General features: G+C 38.4%; 1 protein-coding gene across 1 annotated transcript in view; it reads left to right on the top strand.

The window, feature by feature from the left end:
- Window positions 1-16,851, top strand: part of CUL1 (cullin 1) — a 90,622-nt gene that overhangs the window by 52,148 nt on the left and 21,623 nt on the right. The window contains exons 7-9 of the mRNA XM_067550346.1: window positions 4,543-4,706; window positions 9,675-9,837; window positions 13,633-13,763. Of these exons, the coding sequence (XP_067406447.1) occupies window positions 4,543-4,706; window positions 9,675-9,837; window positions 13,633-13,763 (458 nt within the window). The remainder of the gene's footprint in view (window positions 1-4,542; window positions 4,707-9,674; window positions 9,838-13,632; window positions 13,764-16,851) is intronic.

Raw genomic sequence — 16,851 nt, 5'->3', positions numbered from 1 at the left:
CCATGGAGCACCACCACCTCCTTATCGCTGGCCTTCAGCCGTTTACACTGCCCCTCCCATGGTCTATGAGAAACCACGAGACTCCATCATGCCCCCCAGCACTGCAGGAACTGCTGGAACCACCAGTCCCGACTGGAGCCTCATTGTCCCCGGATGAGGCGTTCATCCCTCCCTCCTTCTCCCCCCTTGTGTCTTGTCCAAGGTCATAGCAGGCACTCCATTCAACCGTCCTATACCCCACACCATCTTCACCATAGACGCGTCACTAATGGGTTGGGGAGCTCACATAGAGGGCCACCCGGCCAACGGTCTCTGATCACCCAGAGAACTAAGGATGCACATCAACATCCTAGAACTATGAGCTGTCCAGCCCACCTGCCAAGCACTTCTTTTTCTCTTCTGCTCCAGACGTGTGCAGCTCCAAGCCATTGTGTATATATAAAGAATCACTGCGGAGCCAGATCTCCAATGCTTTGTCTGGAGACAATCCACCTGTGGAACTGGTGCCTATAATATGACTGCATACCTCATGCAGTCCATTTACCGGGCACCGACAACAATCTTACAGACACTCTGAGCCAGTCCTTTAATTGCAATCATGAATGGGAACTTCATGACCCTACTCTTTAATCCATTTTCCATCACACCACACTTGGACCTTTTGGCAACAGCTACTAACCACAAGTTTCTCTTCTTCCATTCCAGAGGTGCTCTTGGGCAGAGCTCTCAAGGGGATGCGCTTCTCCTTCCCTGGACATCAGAACTATGTTACGCCTTCACACTCATACCGCTCCTCCTACAAATGCTCTGCAAACTGAGGTCAGACAGAGCAGTCCTCAGCCTCGTAGTCCCCTTCTGGCTGCACCAATATTGGTTCACCAATCTTCTTCACCTTTCAGCTTGCCCTCCAGTCCGTCTCCCCCCTCTCCCGCATCGCCTCACGCAACAACACGGTCAGATCCATCACCCCAATCTGGACCCTCTTCACCTCATGGCTTGGTATTTGGATGGGGCTCACAAGTAGGCAATGCATGCTCCACACCTGTGTGAGGCAGTCTCACACACAGCCAACACCCAGCTACCAGAGCATGCTACCAAGCCAAATGGAGACACTTCACAGCGTGGACATCCCACCATCATCACTGCTAGACACTGTGACCCTCCTTGACTATCTGCTCCACCTTTGCCTTTTGGGCCTTGCCCACTTCTCCATTCGAGTTCACCTTGTGACACTTAGTGCTTTCCTCCCGCCGATTAGATGGCTTCTCTGCCTTCGGCTACTCAACCACTGCTCGATTCCTCTATGGTCTCCTCAATACCTTCCCTTCAGTGTGGAAACTTACTTCCCCTTGGGATCTTAACCTCATCTTTTCAGCCTTCACTAGACTACTCTTCGAGCCCCTGGCCACTTGCTCCCTCACTCTCCTCTCCATGAAGGTGATCTTTTTAGTGGCCATCACCTCTGCTTGACAAAACAGCAAATTGGCAGCTATAAAGCCACCACATCCTCGCTTCTCACAGATGTCCCATGGCAAGACATTTGTAAACCGAGAACATGGACCTCCATTCACACTTTCACTACTCATTATACCATAGCCCAGTCAGCAGCAGCAGATGCGGCAGTTGTCCACACAGTCCTGCAAACTCTCACTTCTACTGAATTGTTGCTCTCAACTCCACACACTGAATACTGCTTGTTACACTACCCACATATGGAATCCACATAGGGACCTGCACTCGAAGAAATGGAGATAACTTACTGTAACTGAAGATTCTTTGAGATGCGTGGTCCCTATCTTGATTACAGTCCCACCCCCATCCCTTCTGCTGTGGGTTCTGTGCCTGTGGGTAAGAGGAAACTGGAAGGACGTCGACCCCTGTGATCTCATAGTATCTCATTTGCACCATGTGGCTGACACATGAAGCACATGCGGGTTGATGGATACTACTTCAAAGAGTTCCAGTGCATGGCGTGCGTGCACACTCGTGTGGAATCCAGATAGGGACCACACATCTCGAAGAACCTTCAGTTACAGTAAGTAAACCTCTATTTTTCCTTAACACACAATGCAAACTAATAGTAAAACTTTCTCACTGTCATGAGAATAATAATTGCATTTTTTTATCTGTTTTAGTTGTCTCTATCAGTGCTTTAAATATTCTGGTTATAAGTGCAGTAACCTTAGATCTTTATGACAGTCTAGTTGTGGTTTGGTAGGAAATACCAAAAATACTAATTCAGTTAAAGTCCACCATTTTTTTTGCCTGCCTTGTTTCAGTCCTTCTCTACTATGGATCTTTGTTTTCAAGATAAAACTGTGTTGTCTAGGCTGGTTTTAGTACTCTTACATTTTTGGGGTGTTTTTTCCCCTCAGTATTTCCAAAGGTTTTTCAGAAATTCTTTCATGAAGCATCTTGTGCTTTGCATGTCTTTATATAATACAAATTTCACTGTTCTCCTTGCAGTGTATATCTATGATATGTATTTCATAATTGTCATACATCGCTTGTCCTCACACTTGCTAAATTGCCAAAAAATGAGCAGTCTCTTGCTGTCTCAACAAATTTAATAATAGTACACTGCAGTGAGTCCTTATGTATTATTATCACTTCATTATTTTTATAAAAAAAATTGCACTTCCTAATTCCGAGGCATGTATGTGTATATATGTGTGCATACACATAATTCTAATATAATATACATATTTGTCAGAAATAATAGGTTAAATACATCATGTTTTTCTAGTTATCTGTTCAACAACTAAATCACAGAAAACGGTAATTTGCAATGTGTCTCCAAAAATATAAGGGCGAATTACCATGGTTCTGTAGACTAGACTTGATTTCCACAACATTTTGTGAACCATCTGATGATGACCTTTTATCTTAAAAATGATTTAGGCCTTGATTCTGCAGTCTGTTTTATGTGAGCCGATTCTCCTCCTCCTCCTCCTCCCCCCACCCCTCAAAGGCTATTGAATAAGTCAGTATATCTGCCCAGGTGGAGGAGCTTACAGGATAAGGACTTTAATCTGTTACTTGAATATTATGAACAACCTATAGAAAAGGTAAACAATTCTCCTTTCTGATTTAATATCGGTTAAAAATTTGGAGGAACTGTAGTGCTCCCAATGCCGTTTTTACAGAAAAATATATATTGGGATTTCTTTGTAGAAAAACCAAGAACTTAGAACACCGTTGCTGTCTAAGGATTTAGGAAACCTTCAGCAACTAATAAATAATTTAGCATTAATATTAATGGGAGTTGCATGGCTCATGTCCCTACACATTGCTGGAAAAATTGTCATTGTGCTTAGTATTAAAATTAGGAGATCATTCAAATGTAGGTTTGGTTTCTTAATTTAGTCTGGCTTTCACTCTTGCCTTCTCAAATGCATGTTTTCAAAATGCAGGTGAAAAAAGCAAGACTGTACTTATTAGTCTTTAGTTAACGTAGAAGCACCTATATCTTCCCTCCCACTCTTTTCCCCCATCCTCGGTTTCTTTCATTCCTACTCTTTGGCTTATGTGCATCTTTTCTAGTTCCTTGACATCTTTTAATATATTTGTACTCTCCTCCTCTTCCCCCCATTTTGCACTTTTTTCTCCCACAACCTTTGGTTTATGTTTTTTTCCCCAATTCCATGTAACCAGGTAACTCCCATCTTCTTTCTACCTCCACAGAGTAGAGGGGAGTGTTCTTATAGTACAATCAGCAGCTTGAAGCTGACTGAATCATACAGTCTTGGTCAATTTTTTACTGCTGTGTTTGTCAGCTTCTCTAGGAAAATACATTTGTTCAAAACTGCAGTCCTTTGTGGGGTTCTCACAATTATTTGACTTAGAAAATGTGAAATGACATAAGAGAATGTGATAATCCTACTCTGTTTAAATTCCTGATAACTGCATATCACGATGTTTTCATACATTGGGGTAGATTAAGGATATCCTTTTAGCTTCAGTTCTGATTTTCCATATATAGTGGATTTCTCAGACTTTTGAACTCAGTTGAAGTTCAGGTTTGTGTAAAATAACTATCAATTTTCAGGGACTGTCTCTTTGTTCTCTCTTTGTGTGGTACCTAATACAATGGGGTACTAGTCTGTGGCTGGGGTTCTTAAATGCTATGATAATTCAAATAATTAATAAAACAAAAACCACTTTATTCACTAGGTAAAATATATAACTGTCTTAAGGAAGAAGAGGAAGAGGCTAAAGGAATACTTTTGTTCCAAAGGTCAAGTTGTGAAAATCAATTGGTTTTAATGAGCTTTTTATTTAGATGAAAACTATGAGAACACATTGTCAACCAACATTTCATCTATCCTTAATAAAGTTACCTCAGTTACATTTTTTTATACAAAATAGATTCCTGATGAATTGGGGCATCTCTCCGTGTACCTTATTGGTTTAGAAGTAAGGATGCACGTCTGTAATTTATAATTAAGTGCAAAGAGAACTTAACTAAACGTTTAATATACGAAATGTACAGTAGATAATTTAACGGAGGACTAACTAATCATTGTGTACTTTGGTTTTTAGTGGAACTGGGGCTGAATGAAGATGATGCATTTGCAAAGGGACCTACACTAACGGTTTATAAAGAGTCTTTTGAATCTCAGTTTCTTGCTGACACAGAGAGATTTTATACAAGAGAAAGTACTGAGTTCTTGCAACAGAACCCAGTCACAGAATATATGAAAAAGGTAAGCATTTATTAAGTAGCGCGAGATCAGTGCATATTTCCTGGATCCAGCTGTCCATTCTGTAGAGATAAGCACTAATAGAGATATTTGAGGTCTTAATATGCTAATTATTGCAGTAAAGCAAAAACTACTTGCAGTCTTTCCACTGCCATTTGGGCGGAGATGTTCTTATTCCTCTCTTTGTTGCTCCTAGCTGGTTTGAAATTCCTTCCCTTTCAGTGTATTTCAGTAATTACGGTGATTTGAAACTCTTTTTTCTTAATGGGCAAAGCAAAAGAGGTGAAGGAATAAATCCAGGCACATCAAAGGCCTGTCAAATTTTCCAATGAAAAAGCTATTAATTGTGTCTCAGGGCCATTGGCTCATGAGTTCAGTTCCTGCACCGGGAGCTGGACTCATAAATGATACATACTGAAAGGTCTGCACTGTTAGGTGCTGCCATTAGCCACCACCAAAATCCCTTTTCCATCAAGAAGCAGATAGCAGATTTTAGGGGAAGTTCAGCAGAATTCTCTTCGTGAACACACGTCCTTTCAGTAAGGAAGGAGAGGTTTTTTTTTTTTGCTTGGTTTGCAGTGTGAAGATATTTCAGCTGCTGCTTTCCCAGTGGTCCAGCTGTATTGGTGCAGACAATAGATTGGTCTCCTTTTCTGACATTAAAACAAGGTAGTGACTTTCTCTGTGGCTTTTGCATTTTTGCTTTAATTAAAGCCTATCATCAGCCCACTCTTTCAAGCACTTTTTATTCTGCCAAGCTTCAAAGAGCGATAGTGCAGCCTATGAGCTAATATATGCATTGAAATGGCACATGTTAATGGACCCTGAATCTGGTGACCATTTTGTTGTGACTTGGTTCTCTCAGATCCTTTGTCTGCCTGCAGCTGAAATCCATATGGACTCTCAAAATGATCAAGGCTCATGAGAGAGTGTGGAGGATGAAATGTGATTCCAAAAAGGAAGAAGGCTGAATATTGCATTCTAAAATCATTATTTGGTTTAAGCATTGAAGCTATTTCCACCAAAACTTGCCTTTCCTGTTTTTAAGAGACAGAGACCGAGATCCTCAAAGGTACTTAGGTCTTGATGGGCTCGTTGTTGTTATCCTTAACTTCCTGCTGCTTAGTGGGATCACCAGCCTCAAAACAGGTACCCAGATTCTCTGTACAAAGCAAAGGGGAAACTTAGGTGCCTTCAGAAGCCAGCAAGCTGAGCTGTGAGCTGCTTAAGTTAGCCAGGAGTGAAATGCTGAGGAAAGGGGTTTAGGTGCCTAGGAGGTGACCAGGTGCACCTGACTAATGAGCCAGAGATAAGCACTTCCTTCTCCTCAGGATCCTCAGCTGCAAAGCCTCTCCTGGAATTATGCACCTAAACCAGGTCAGCCAATTAAAATCCATCCTAGTATCATTGGATTTGGGGTAGTTACTGAGTGTCAATATTCATGTTCCAATAACTGTTGAATCAGCAGTTCCTATTTTCCTTTTGATTCATTGCCCTGGCTCTATCTGGCCTTCATAAATAAAAAAAAAAACCAAAAACCCACACCACGCACAAATAAAAATTGAGGCAGTATTAGCTATAGCACTGAGGAGTGAGGGAATCTCAGTACAGTAATTCCCAATCTAGACCAGCTGTGCACAAACTGGGAGGAGAGGGGGTTGGTGCAAAGAAACTGGGGTCCCATGGATCCAGCAGGACCCGCTGCCATTATACAGGGAGCAGGATAAACATAGAGTTAGTATTGCAGGACGGGATGGGAATGGGACTAAAAGAAATTCTTCCTCTGCACCACAAACAGCATGAAAACCGTGGCCATCAGCTGCCACTGTCTGGTCGCCCAGCTCTGAAAGCAGCGCTGCTGCCAGCAGCAGTGCAGAAGTAAGGGGGTAGGGAGGGTGCGCAACAAATTTCGTAAATAGTAAGTGGGGCTCAACTGGAAAAGTTTGTGCACTTCTGATCTAGACCATGAGTTCATCCAGGCTTCCTCCCTGCAGGCCATCAAAAACGTTGTCAGAAGATCATTTGAGCTATTTCAAGAACCAGGCATCAGTGGCAAATTTAGAGAGTTTAACAGCATCCCAGGCAACCTTGGAGGTCTGTAAAAGACAGAAGGGAAACTTGTTCCCCTCCAAGATGATGATTTTAAGATTGGAGAGAGAGATGAAAGCTATCCAAGGGCAGAGGAAATCTTCCGAAAGGAAACACACAGCTTCACTGGGAATCATAGTCTTAGTCTTGGATCCAGAGTGTTAGAATTTGATTTATTCTCACTATCTTAATTCTGCCTCGCAAAGGACACTCAAACATGAAAATCAAGCTCCCTGTCCTAGCTGAAGAGAAGAAATACCCTCATAAGAATTCAGCTGACAAAACCAAAAAAGCTGCACATTAGACACCAGTCTAAAGGGGATGGGGACATTCACAATGGATGCAGACCAAGGGATGTGGCTCTCCAGGAAAGGTTTATGCAACAGATACTAACTAGATCACTGAAATAAATTTGTTCTCTACAAATTCTTTTCTGTGGTCTGGATACACAGGTGTAGACACCCACACAAGTTATCAGAACTGTTTAATTGGGATTAGGTATTAGATTATTTTTCCAGATTTTTTCCCCTTCAGTGTATTTCAAAATTCAGTGACTCCAAAATTGCAGCAGGATTAAATTTTCCTCACTTGCTTAGATGATCCTTTTGCTTATATACTGTGGTACTCTGTGCAGTAAAATTCTGTTCCAGGCATTGTTCTCCCCATAATTACTTACCCAGGTGGTGGTAAATTAGAATAGAATTAAGTAGTTTTCTGCTGTGTTAAAGCATCAACTCAGACAGACACAAAGAGCTGCAAGGACGGCTGCTGCAAGCCCACTCAGCTGAATGTTAGTGAAGGGGCTTAACAATCATCTGTATTGGCAAAGTGAGACCACAACGAGCAATTTGCACTCAAATGGCTTTTATGTTTAACTGCCATGAGCTATAATCTTGCTGAGGATAAATGGTAGTGTACAATAATTTTTAAACCCACACTACTGTTGTACATTAGTAATGTACTGTAGTACATTAGTGTCCACAGACATTTCAGCACTATATAAGCATGTAGAGGTTCAGATATGATTATGATATAGTAGGGCTCCAGTCATACATTGTAGATTCTGGAGATTTCTTAATTGGAGTTGAGAATTGGACATTTAGCCATGCCTATAGATTTGCTGAGTTGAGAGGAAACGTGCTCTTACTCCATGAAGGGAAATGGGAGGAGTAAAGTTGGGATGGCAGGTGTTGCCATAGGAAAAAGATGGATTCATAGAGACCCCATCACATTTGAAAATCACAAATTCAGTCTGAGGTTTATCTACTATTGTTACTTGAAACACCTAAGATTACTACAACAGATTAGAGAAGTATTTACTTTTTCCTGTTTTTATTACTATATAATTTCTTCAGTATGATTATTTGGTTTCCTTTGTTGTTTTTGTGGATGTGTCTTCCTCCTCTTGCTTTGAAAGACTTCTTTAAATAGAATTATGAAAGCACAGAAATTGTTAGGGGGACTTCAGCCGGTATAGTGTCAGAAATTATTTTGAGCTTATTTTTTGGAAATGAAAAGATTTCAAGTTGACTGTGTCCCTTTTGACTGATAAATTTCTTGATACTACTTTTAAGAAGAAGGGGATAAGAAATGGAGTCTCTTGACTCATAGAAATGTCAGAATTGCATGGATCAAACCAGCAGTCTTTCTAGTCCAATATCCTGGACATTGGCCAGTACCAAATGCTTCAGAAGAAGATGCAGTAAACCTTACAGTGGGCAATTAAAGAATAATTTCCATATAGGGAAGGTTGATTCCTATCCCCACTGGCTAGAAATTGGCTTTTGCCCTGAAACATGGGGCTTCATATCCTTTCCAAAATTCTTGATTTTGTTTTTAATATTTTCAGTCCTTTCTCTTGTAACTGTGGAAGCTCATTATCCACATACATGTCATCAGAGAAGATGATCATGTAATACCTTTAATAGAAATGGATTTAACTAAAGACTAGTGTCAGTGCACAATTTGAAATTTTTATTTTATGCTAGGACTTTCCATCTGTTTAATGTGTAGATTTAAAACTCAGTGTGGTCTTATCTCTAATGTTGTCTTTTATGTTTAGGCCATACTTTTAAGTATTAGGAATATGAATAAACTTGTTTTCTGATGTCCCTTCCATTGTGACTTTGATGTTTTTTATCACTAATTTGTAATGGGGGGGTCACATGTGCCCCATCCTCTAACATGCTGCTCTTACAGATTGATCATAAAGAGAACCTTTAGCACATTCTACCGAGAATTGGTGGCTGTACAAACAAATTCAGTTTTATTTTTTGGAATTAACTACTGTTTCCCTATTGACAGTTAGAATTTTGGATCAGAAGAAATCTAATTCATATGTAGGGGTCCATGCATCAAAATAAATGCTGATGCAATTTTTTATTTTTGGAGCGTTTTCAGATGTAATCCTGTATATTTATGAACACTCAAATTAATTCATTTGCACATACTGTAAAATTGTCTGATTTCTCTGTTAAATTTTATGTAAGCGTGGAGGACCTTCTGTTCTTGTTTCTTTAGCTGGGTGCTAGAAAACCTCATGTTTTAAAACTCTACAGGTTTTCTGGCTTGGTTGCTCTCTCATTTCTTTTGAAAACTTTTGTTGTTCAGAGGCACAGGACAAAAATATTTTTTCAGTGACGTTTTTCCATTTTAACAGACTGATAAAATTAATGACATGATCACTAATACAAAATATTACATATAAACAAAAAGAAGTCACACTTTTCTTGTGAGAACTATATTCTCTGTATTTAAATAGGCAACTATAATGTTGCATCAACAGATTTTTTTTTTTTAAATTCAGTTTACACTGTAGTCATTGGTTTTACTGCTGTTATATCTCAACTGTTATGCATATATACATGTACCTTTGTTCTGCAGGCAGAAGCTCGTCTTTTGGAAGAACAGCGTAGAGTTCAAGTGTATCTCCATGAGAGCACACAGGATGAATTAGCACGAAAATGCGAGCAAGTTCTCATTGAAAAACACTTGGAGATTTTTCACACAGAGTTTCAGAACTTGTTGGATGCTGACAAGAATGAAGGTGAGTAGGTTCAAATTTCAGCTTGATTTCTCAGAGATTATGCTCCTTAATGGTACTAGTGATTACAATATTGCTAACTTCAATGTCTTTGCTAGATTTACATCAAGAGATAGGATTAACACTTAATAAAGAGATTTTAAAATCAGAAATGTCTGAAGGGACATTTTCATAAAACAAAATCCATAAGATCAGCTTGGTGGCTTCCCAAAATACTGGTTAGTGTCACAGATGGAATGTATAAGAAAAGAAAAATGGGGAAAATCACAGCATGATAATGTATAAGTGGTTTTTATTCAGGCAAATAGATCCTTTTTATTAGAGGAAATTGGTCTTAGGTGGTGCTAACAGAAATGAATATAAACTTCAGTAGATAATATCTAAAATGGAGGCTATAAGAGCTGAGAGAGAGAATTTGAGAAATAAATAGCCAAAAGAATATTCAAGAGAAATTACTTGAAGTATAATAGATGTAAGACGTCTATGGGAGAGACAGAGGATTTGCCTAATACCAAGAATTTTGCAGATGACACAGGGACAGCTAAGTGATTTATTTGTGAAAAACTCTTCATCATAGATGTTGATGAAAGGGGTTACATCTAATCTGGGGTTAAACTTTACAGGAAATGAAGGTGGGCACTGTGGGTGAAATAAAAATTTCAAAAAGGAAGTGATAGAACTGAATAGATAATGCCCTCCAACTCTGGTGATTTATTATATTAATCTGAAAGTTCTGAAGATATTTAAGAATGAAGTAGCTGTGATAACATAAAGAAATAATTACTAAAAACAACTGTAGAGTGTCCAATGCTACTTTCTACCCCCCCCCCCCCCAAAAAAAAAAAAAAAAAAAAAAAAAAGGTACTAAGTGTTATCCTATGAAACGGGTTAGGCCAGTGAGACCCTACCTTCACTAGCAGGAAGAAGAGCTAAGAAACCAGTTACTATACTAAAATTATTGATATCTAAGATTTTATTTAAAAAAAAAAAAAAAAAAAAAAGTGGACACATCAATGGGGTTAGTAGATCAAAAAAAGTTATAAACTGTCACAGCTGTAAGTATAAATTACCTCTTCATAATAGCTATTAAGTGACTGGCAGTGTAAATTTAAAAAAAATTCCCGCCTAATTGAAGTAATTTTGCAATATATGGATACTGAACTATAAGAAACTAATGCCTTTATAAAATATAAATCCCTTCTGAAAATATAAATTTCTTCCCCCATCACGACACTGTCCCTTCGTCTACTTAGCCTTTCATAATTGATTTAAAAAAAAAAACACTAAGCTTATAATGGTTCATGTGAGCTCTTGAGTGTACCATATGGTGATAAATTACTTTTCATAAAACATGTAAAAATACATTTATCGTGCACCTTTGACTATCTCACCCAGTCTCTGTCCATTAATTTTACCGACTTCTATGATTCTATGAGCAGCTTTTAAACAGCCACCACTTTTTAAAAAGTTTCCTTTCCTCTTAACCTGATTCCACTTGCACAACTGACAAAAATTGTTTCTTGATCACTTTAAGCTCCAGTATCTCGTGACTCAACATGGCTAGAAACAGTTGCATTAACCTATTGACTGGAAATTCAGTCTTAATATAAATCCTTTGTATGTCTCAAGTCAAGGAATATTCATCCAGTCAAGGCTCAAGACATTGGATCTAACCTCATGATACACTGAAGTAAACTATTTTAGATTATCTTAAACGCAGCAATGAAAACGTTATATAGCTATACACTATAATATATTCTTTATAGCTCATCTCCCGCAAGCATGCTGTCTTTGAGGTTTTCCCATATATAAGGTACGTTAGGCACGATGTATTACACACCACTCACTCTTGAGGTGTTGTGTAATTGCTTAAACATATACAACTGTAATACAGGACATGGTATGCATTAGTCAGCCGGTATCTAGGTACATGAGTACAATTGCTGCAGGAAATACTAATCTTTACTGGACACAGGATGTAAGATGACCTAGGAAAAATTACCTTATAAATCCATGAAAGCTTCAGCAAGTTTGTGGCATTTGTCTTCCATTTATTTCCAAGTATAGACAGTCTGACTCAATAGTCCTTGTCCCCTAACTTTTGGGATAGGGCTACCAACAGCATGGGTTACCTTCTCACAAAGCATTGCTGTTCAGATCATCCAAAGATTTTACCAGGGTCCTGAAACAAAAAGAAGGAACTGAAGATCTTATATTCTTGGTTATATGTAAAGCTATGCAGAGAAACTTTTTCAGAAAGAGTTTGAGACAATCTTTATATATCATCTTGAATGTTCACCAAGTTATAAGTAAATGAAAACTGAGTTAGAATGGAAAAGGTTAGCCAACCTTAATACAGGAGTTAATACTGCTTCATATGGTAATAAAGGAGCAGAAAAGGGCACTATTTTTTGTGTGCTTTATATTTCAGTATTAGTGAGCAATATTACTGCCTTACCTCTCCATTTTATTTAACTTCCAGTAATTTGAGATTTCCAATAAATTGTTCATAGGCTGTACAGAAAACTCCCACACCATTTAATAGTAGGGTATGGCTGAAAAGCCCTAATATTATTCTACTGGATTATCACATCTCATGGTATTTAGTCCATAATGGCTAATTTGGTACCTTTGCCTTTAAGTTTGAGTATCTGTTTACTAAGGCCAACATTTTCAGTAATGACTAGTGATTTTATGTATTTCATTTTTTGAGTGCCCATCTTGAGACGTTGAAAGGTCCTCATTTTCAGAAAGAGCTGAGTTACCTGTCCTCTAAAATCAAACCCCTTCAAATTGGAAACTGCAAAATCACGGGAGAATTTTGGCTGCAAGCTATTGTTTTTTATATAAAGTCTTTAACATATTGCGAAATTATGTCCAGTGAGGAGTGTATTGTTTTTCATCCTGTGACCTTGAGTTTTGTACTGGGGCTCTTGACAGTCTTCCATCTCTTTTTAGTTGGGCTTATAAAACAAAATACAAATTTACTGAAACTAAGCAGTCATTGAATGGTCCAAAAAAAAAGAAAAAAGAAGGGGGGCAGCAGCACTGCTTTGAAGCAAAATTTGCACATAACTCACTTTTTCAGGTTTCACTCCAAGGCCACATCTACAGTGGGTTTTATTCTGCCTCAGATTTCTCACAGTTGCTAACACTGTTTTGTTCCTACCAATGGGATCGTTAATGTATTTTTAAAAAAATCTGTAGATGGTTCCTGAGGTTTTAAGAATTGTGCTGTGTGTACCTGCTCTGAGCAGGATTAAACAACACAGTGCTTATGTTGGTGGCCAGGTGAAGCCCATGCTACATTAGCGCTCCCACCACTGTTACTACTGGTGGTGCTAAAACAATGGTATTAATTGTAGAAAACATGGAGGCAGAAAAGTCTAATTTAGATACTCAAAGGTAAGTTGTATAACCTATATGGCACCTTCTCTGAAATGTGGAAACTTTCTGAAAACTAGATATAAGTTAATTTACTGTAGTTCATATCTTGGTCTTTGTTCTTGATTTGTGTATAACTGTACTGGAAGTAAGAAGTGGTTTAATACTTAATCAGAATATATATATATTTTTTTATTTTAGCAAGTTTTTGTCCTTCAGTGCCGTCTAGTTCTTTGCACTACTCTGGAATTGTTTAATGTAAATTGTTTGGCTTGTTATGTGATGACATTTGCAAGTATGCATATGTTGATGAATGTGTGGCTCTGTTCTTTGGCCACTTTAACAATGAGGAATTGGGGTGTTAGGAAATCATAGTTAATACATATGAGAGAGATTGGCTTCCTTTTCTTCCAGACTTGGGACGCATGTATAATCTTGTATCTCGAATCCAGGATGGCCTCGGAGAGCTGAAAAAACTCTTGGAAACGCACATTCATAATCAAGGTCTAGCTGCTATTGAGAAATGTGGAGAAGCTGCTCTAAATGCAAGTATCTCTTCAGATACAGTCTTGTATCTGGCTGCTAACCGTTCATTTTTTAAAGAGGTGAATGCCTTTGATAGTCCTGTGTGTGTATATTCCTTCAGACTACAACAGTTGGGGACTAAACAATTCACAAATGGTTACAGTAGGTTGAAAATAAAATAACTATAGTACAACTATATTATTGCTATTTTTTGCAAAGCTTCTTCCTTTCTCCTTCGACTGCTCAGTTTGTGCCTTGTTTTACACTGCCCCATTTGCTTGAACTAACCCTTTCAATAAAGCTTGTTAAATTCTTCCCTTTCAAAAAACATATGAAACCCACCATTTCAAGAAGCATTCTAGGTCTAATGACCACATGTTCTTTATTCTGTGCAGCATCATATGTACTTGTGCCTTTCAACTTGTAAGCTTTTTAATCAACTTGTCTGCCTTTTTTTATCTGATGTATTATGTAAGCTGAATGTGGCTATGTAAAATTGAGACAAGGTGGATGAGGTAATATCTTTTATTGACCAATTTCTGTTGATGGAAGACACAAGCTTTCGAGCTTCACAGAGCTCCTTTTCAGGTCTGTGAAGCTCAAAAGCTTATCCTTTCCATGAATTGAAGTTCTTCAACAGAACATACTGCCTCCCCACATTCTCTCTCATATCCTGGGACCAACACAGCTATAACAATTATGCAAACGGCTACATAAAAGTATTTACTAGTACAATATTCTTAGTATTAAGGGAAAGTTGTGCTGATTAATCATAATTGGAATGGTAAAGAAATCATGTAATGAGGCACCTGATTTTGATCCTCAGAGGTTGAGATTGCCTCATATTTAAATAATTTTAAACACTCACATTGCAGGTCATCAGACATTATTTTTTCACATATTTGAAGACATTTTAATTTTATGGAGGGGAAAGGGAGGTGAGGGAGAGCAGAGTATATTCTTTTCATGGGAAAAAAGAAAACTGAACTCTGACTTCAGAAGCAGAATCGTATCTGGTTTTTAAAAAGATCTACAAATATAAACTGACAGCTTCAAGGTACATGGGCACTGTGGAAGCTACAACTAAACAGTTGTGTTGTCTAAGCAAAGAAGTGGCTGGCTTTCTAGCAAGTGATGAAGTTAAAGAGTAATATTGAAACAGGCAAAGAAAAGAGTTTAGGAAGCTGATGTTTGCACAGTGCAGTAAGTGTACATGGTGCTGTTCTTTCAGAAATAAGACCCTTGTCGTTAACCAACTAAAAGAAAAATCTGTTAGGAAAGGGTTGTTTCAGATTAATGATGGCAGACAAAGGAAGGGATTGGAAGGAAAGAAGTGTTTATAGTCTAAGACAAAGACAGGAAATCAGGACAAGAGGAAAAGGTGAGGGACAACAGATGAGAATGAGTCATAAGATGGTGCATTCAAAGCTTCAAAATAGTCTTTTATTTAAATTTGAGAATAAGGATGGGCAAAAGAGGAATCGATAGCACTGGAAAAGAGGGCAGTAGTGAAGTCAGGCTACCTGGAGAAAAGGGGACACAAGACTAAGAAGGCTATATGGAAAGGACATGAAGACAGCACAGAGAAGAGGAGACAAAAGGAGCAATCAGGCAGGAAGAGAAATGGGTAAGGAGGCATAGGGCACAAGATTAGATAAGGGATTTTAGACCTTTTGTATTATATGCCAAATTACATGACTGTATAATCACATACACTGTAGTTGGCCTTTTAGTTGAATTTGCCACATAATTGACCTTCAGGATCTAGGCATTTTGTTTATTTAGAGATAAATAAGTCTCAGTAGAATTTGCCAACAGTTTTTGCGTTCTCTTCTCAAATGTCAATAATCTGAAAATTTCTCACAGAAACTATGATAAAATAAGACATCAAACAAAAAAAATAAATCTGCATATAATACAAACTCATGTCAGAAGGGCTGTTGCATTAAAATTTGATCAAACTTGACCTTTCTTTGAACAAAGTGGTTTCCACTGACGATAATCAAATTAATAAGTCAGCCCTAGACTTTCAGGAAAACATAAAAATTATTTTCCAAAAACATAGCATTTCTTCCCCCTAAGATCACTAAAGCCACATAACAAACAGTTAAAATATGTATGTATCTGTTCTCCAAGCAGGTATCCATTTACTGGACTAGTATGGCCTTTCACAAGTCATTCAGTAAAGCATTATTTCCTTTTCCTGTTATCTTTAAGTCCAGATGTAGAACCCTCCTTAAACTTCAAAAATTCATGATTTCTAATATGTTTTCATGGGAAAGCCGGATGAGGCTTCCTCTTAGGTGGTTGAAGTTTAAAAGGCTGATTAGGTACCAATCGGTTTCTGGCTCCTGCATGTAGAAGAGAAATCTGCCACTGCATGAATTCTAGCTTCCCTCTGCAACAGAGTAGAGTCCTGACTTTCATAGGGGATCTGTAGTCCACAGCCACACCTAGACCTCCTGAACACTGCCCTATTGCTTGCCTCCCAAAGTATTGCCTTCCTCATCTTTCTCTGCTGCTTTCCCTCCAAAGAGTTCTTGCGCCTATCTCCCTATTCCTCCCAAGAGCCACCAGCTCCATTGCTTTCCCCTGGGAACCATCATGCCTGCTTTCCTGAATATGCTTCTCCCTACCCCTATATACATCTACTTTCCTTTTCTCACCAGTATTCTTGTGCACATCTAGCATCTTCAGATATGTCTTTTGTGATCAGGAGACCCAATTTTTGTCTCACAAATGCTCCTGAGATTCTTGCTTTAAATGTTTCTTACTATCTGGTTGTCCATGATCCCTGAAGCTTCTTGCAGTATTTGTAACTATTAAAGAGGGATTTTTTGTTAGCTTCTGGTTACTTATCTTGGTTTACTTCGTTGGGAATTTGAATGATGATTTGCATTCTGGTAAAGTATTTAGAAGTAAGATCTTATTGCTGGAAAACTAATACAGTTTGTTGTTCAATCAGCCACAATGTGGCAATTTCTAAGAAGAAACTGTGCAATTAGATCTGGTTTTAATTAAACTTACATCTTAAAAACATGTCCTTGTTGGATACTTACATAATGCTGGTTAAATAGATCGTTGCTTTTCCTTTTATACTTTATACTG

The sequence above is a fragment of the Emydura macquarii genome, unplaced genomic scaffold (assembly GCF_026122565.2).
Source record: "Emydura macquarii macquarii isolate MOO-44397 ecotype Brisbane River unplaced genomic scaffold, CSIRO-AGI_Emac_v2 contig_1263, whole genome shotgun sequence".
Lineage (NCBI taxonomy): Eukaryota > Metazoa > Chordata > Testudines > Chelidae > Emydura > Emydura macquarii.
Note: the sequence above shows the minus strand (reverse complement) of the source record. Positions and strands in the feature narration are given on the sequence as shown.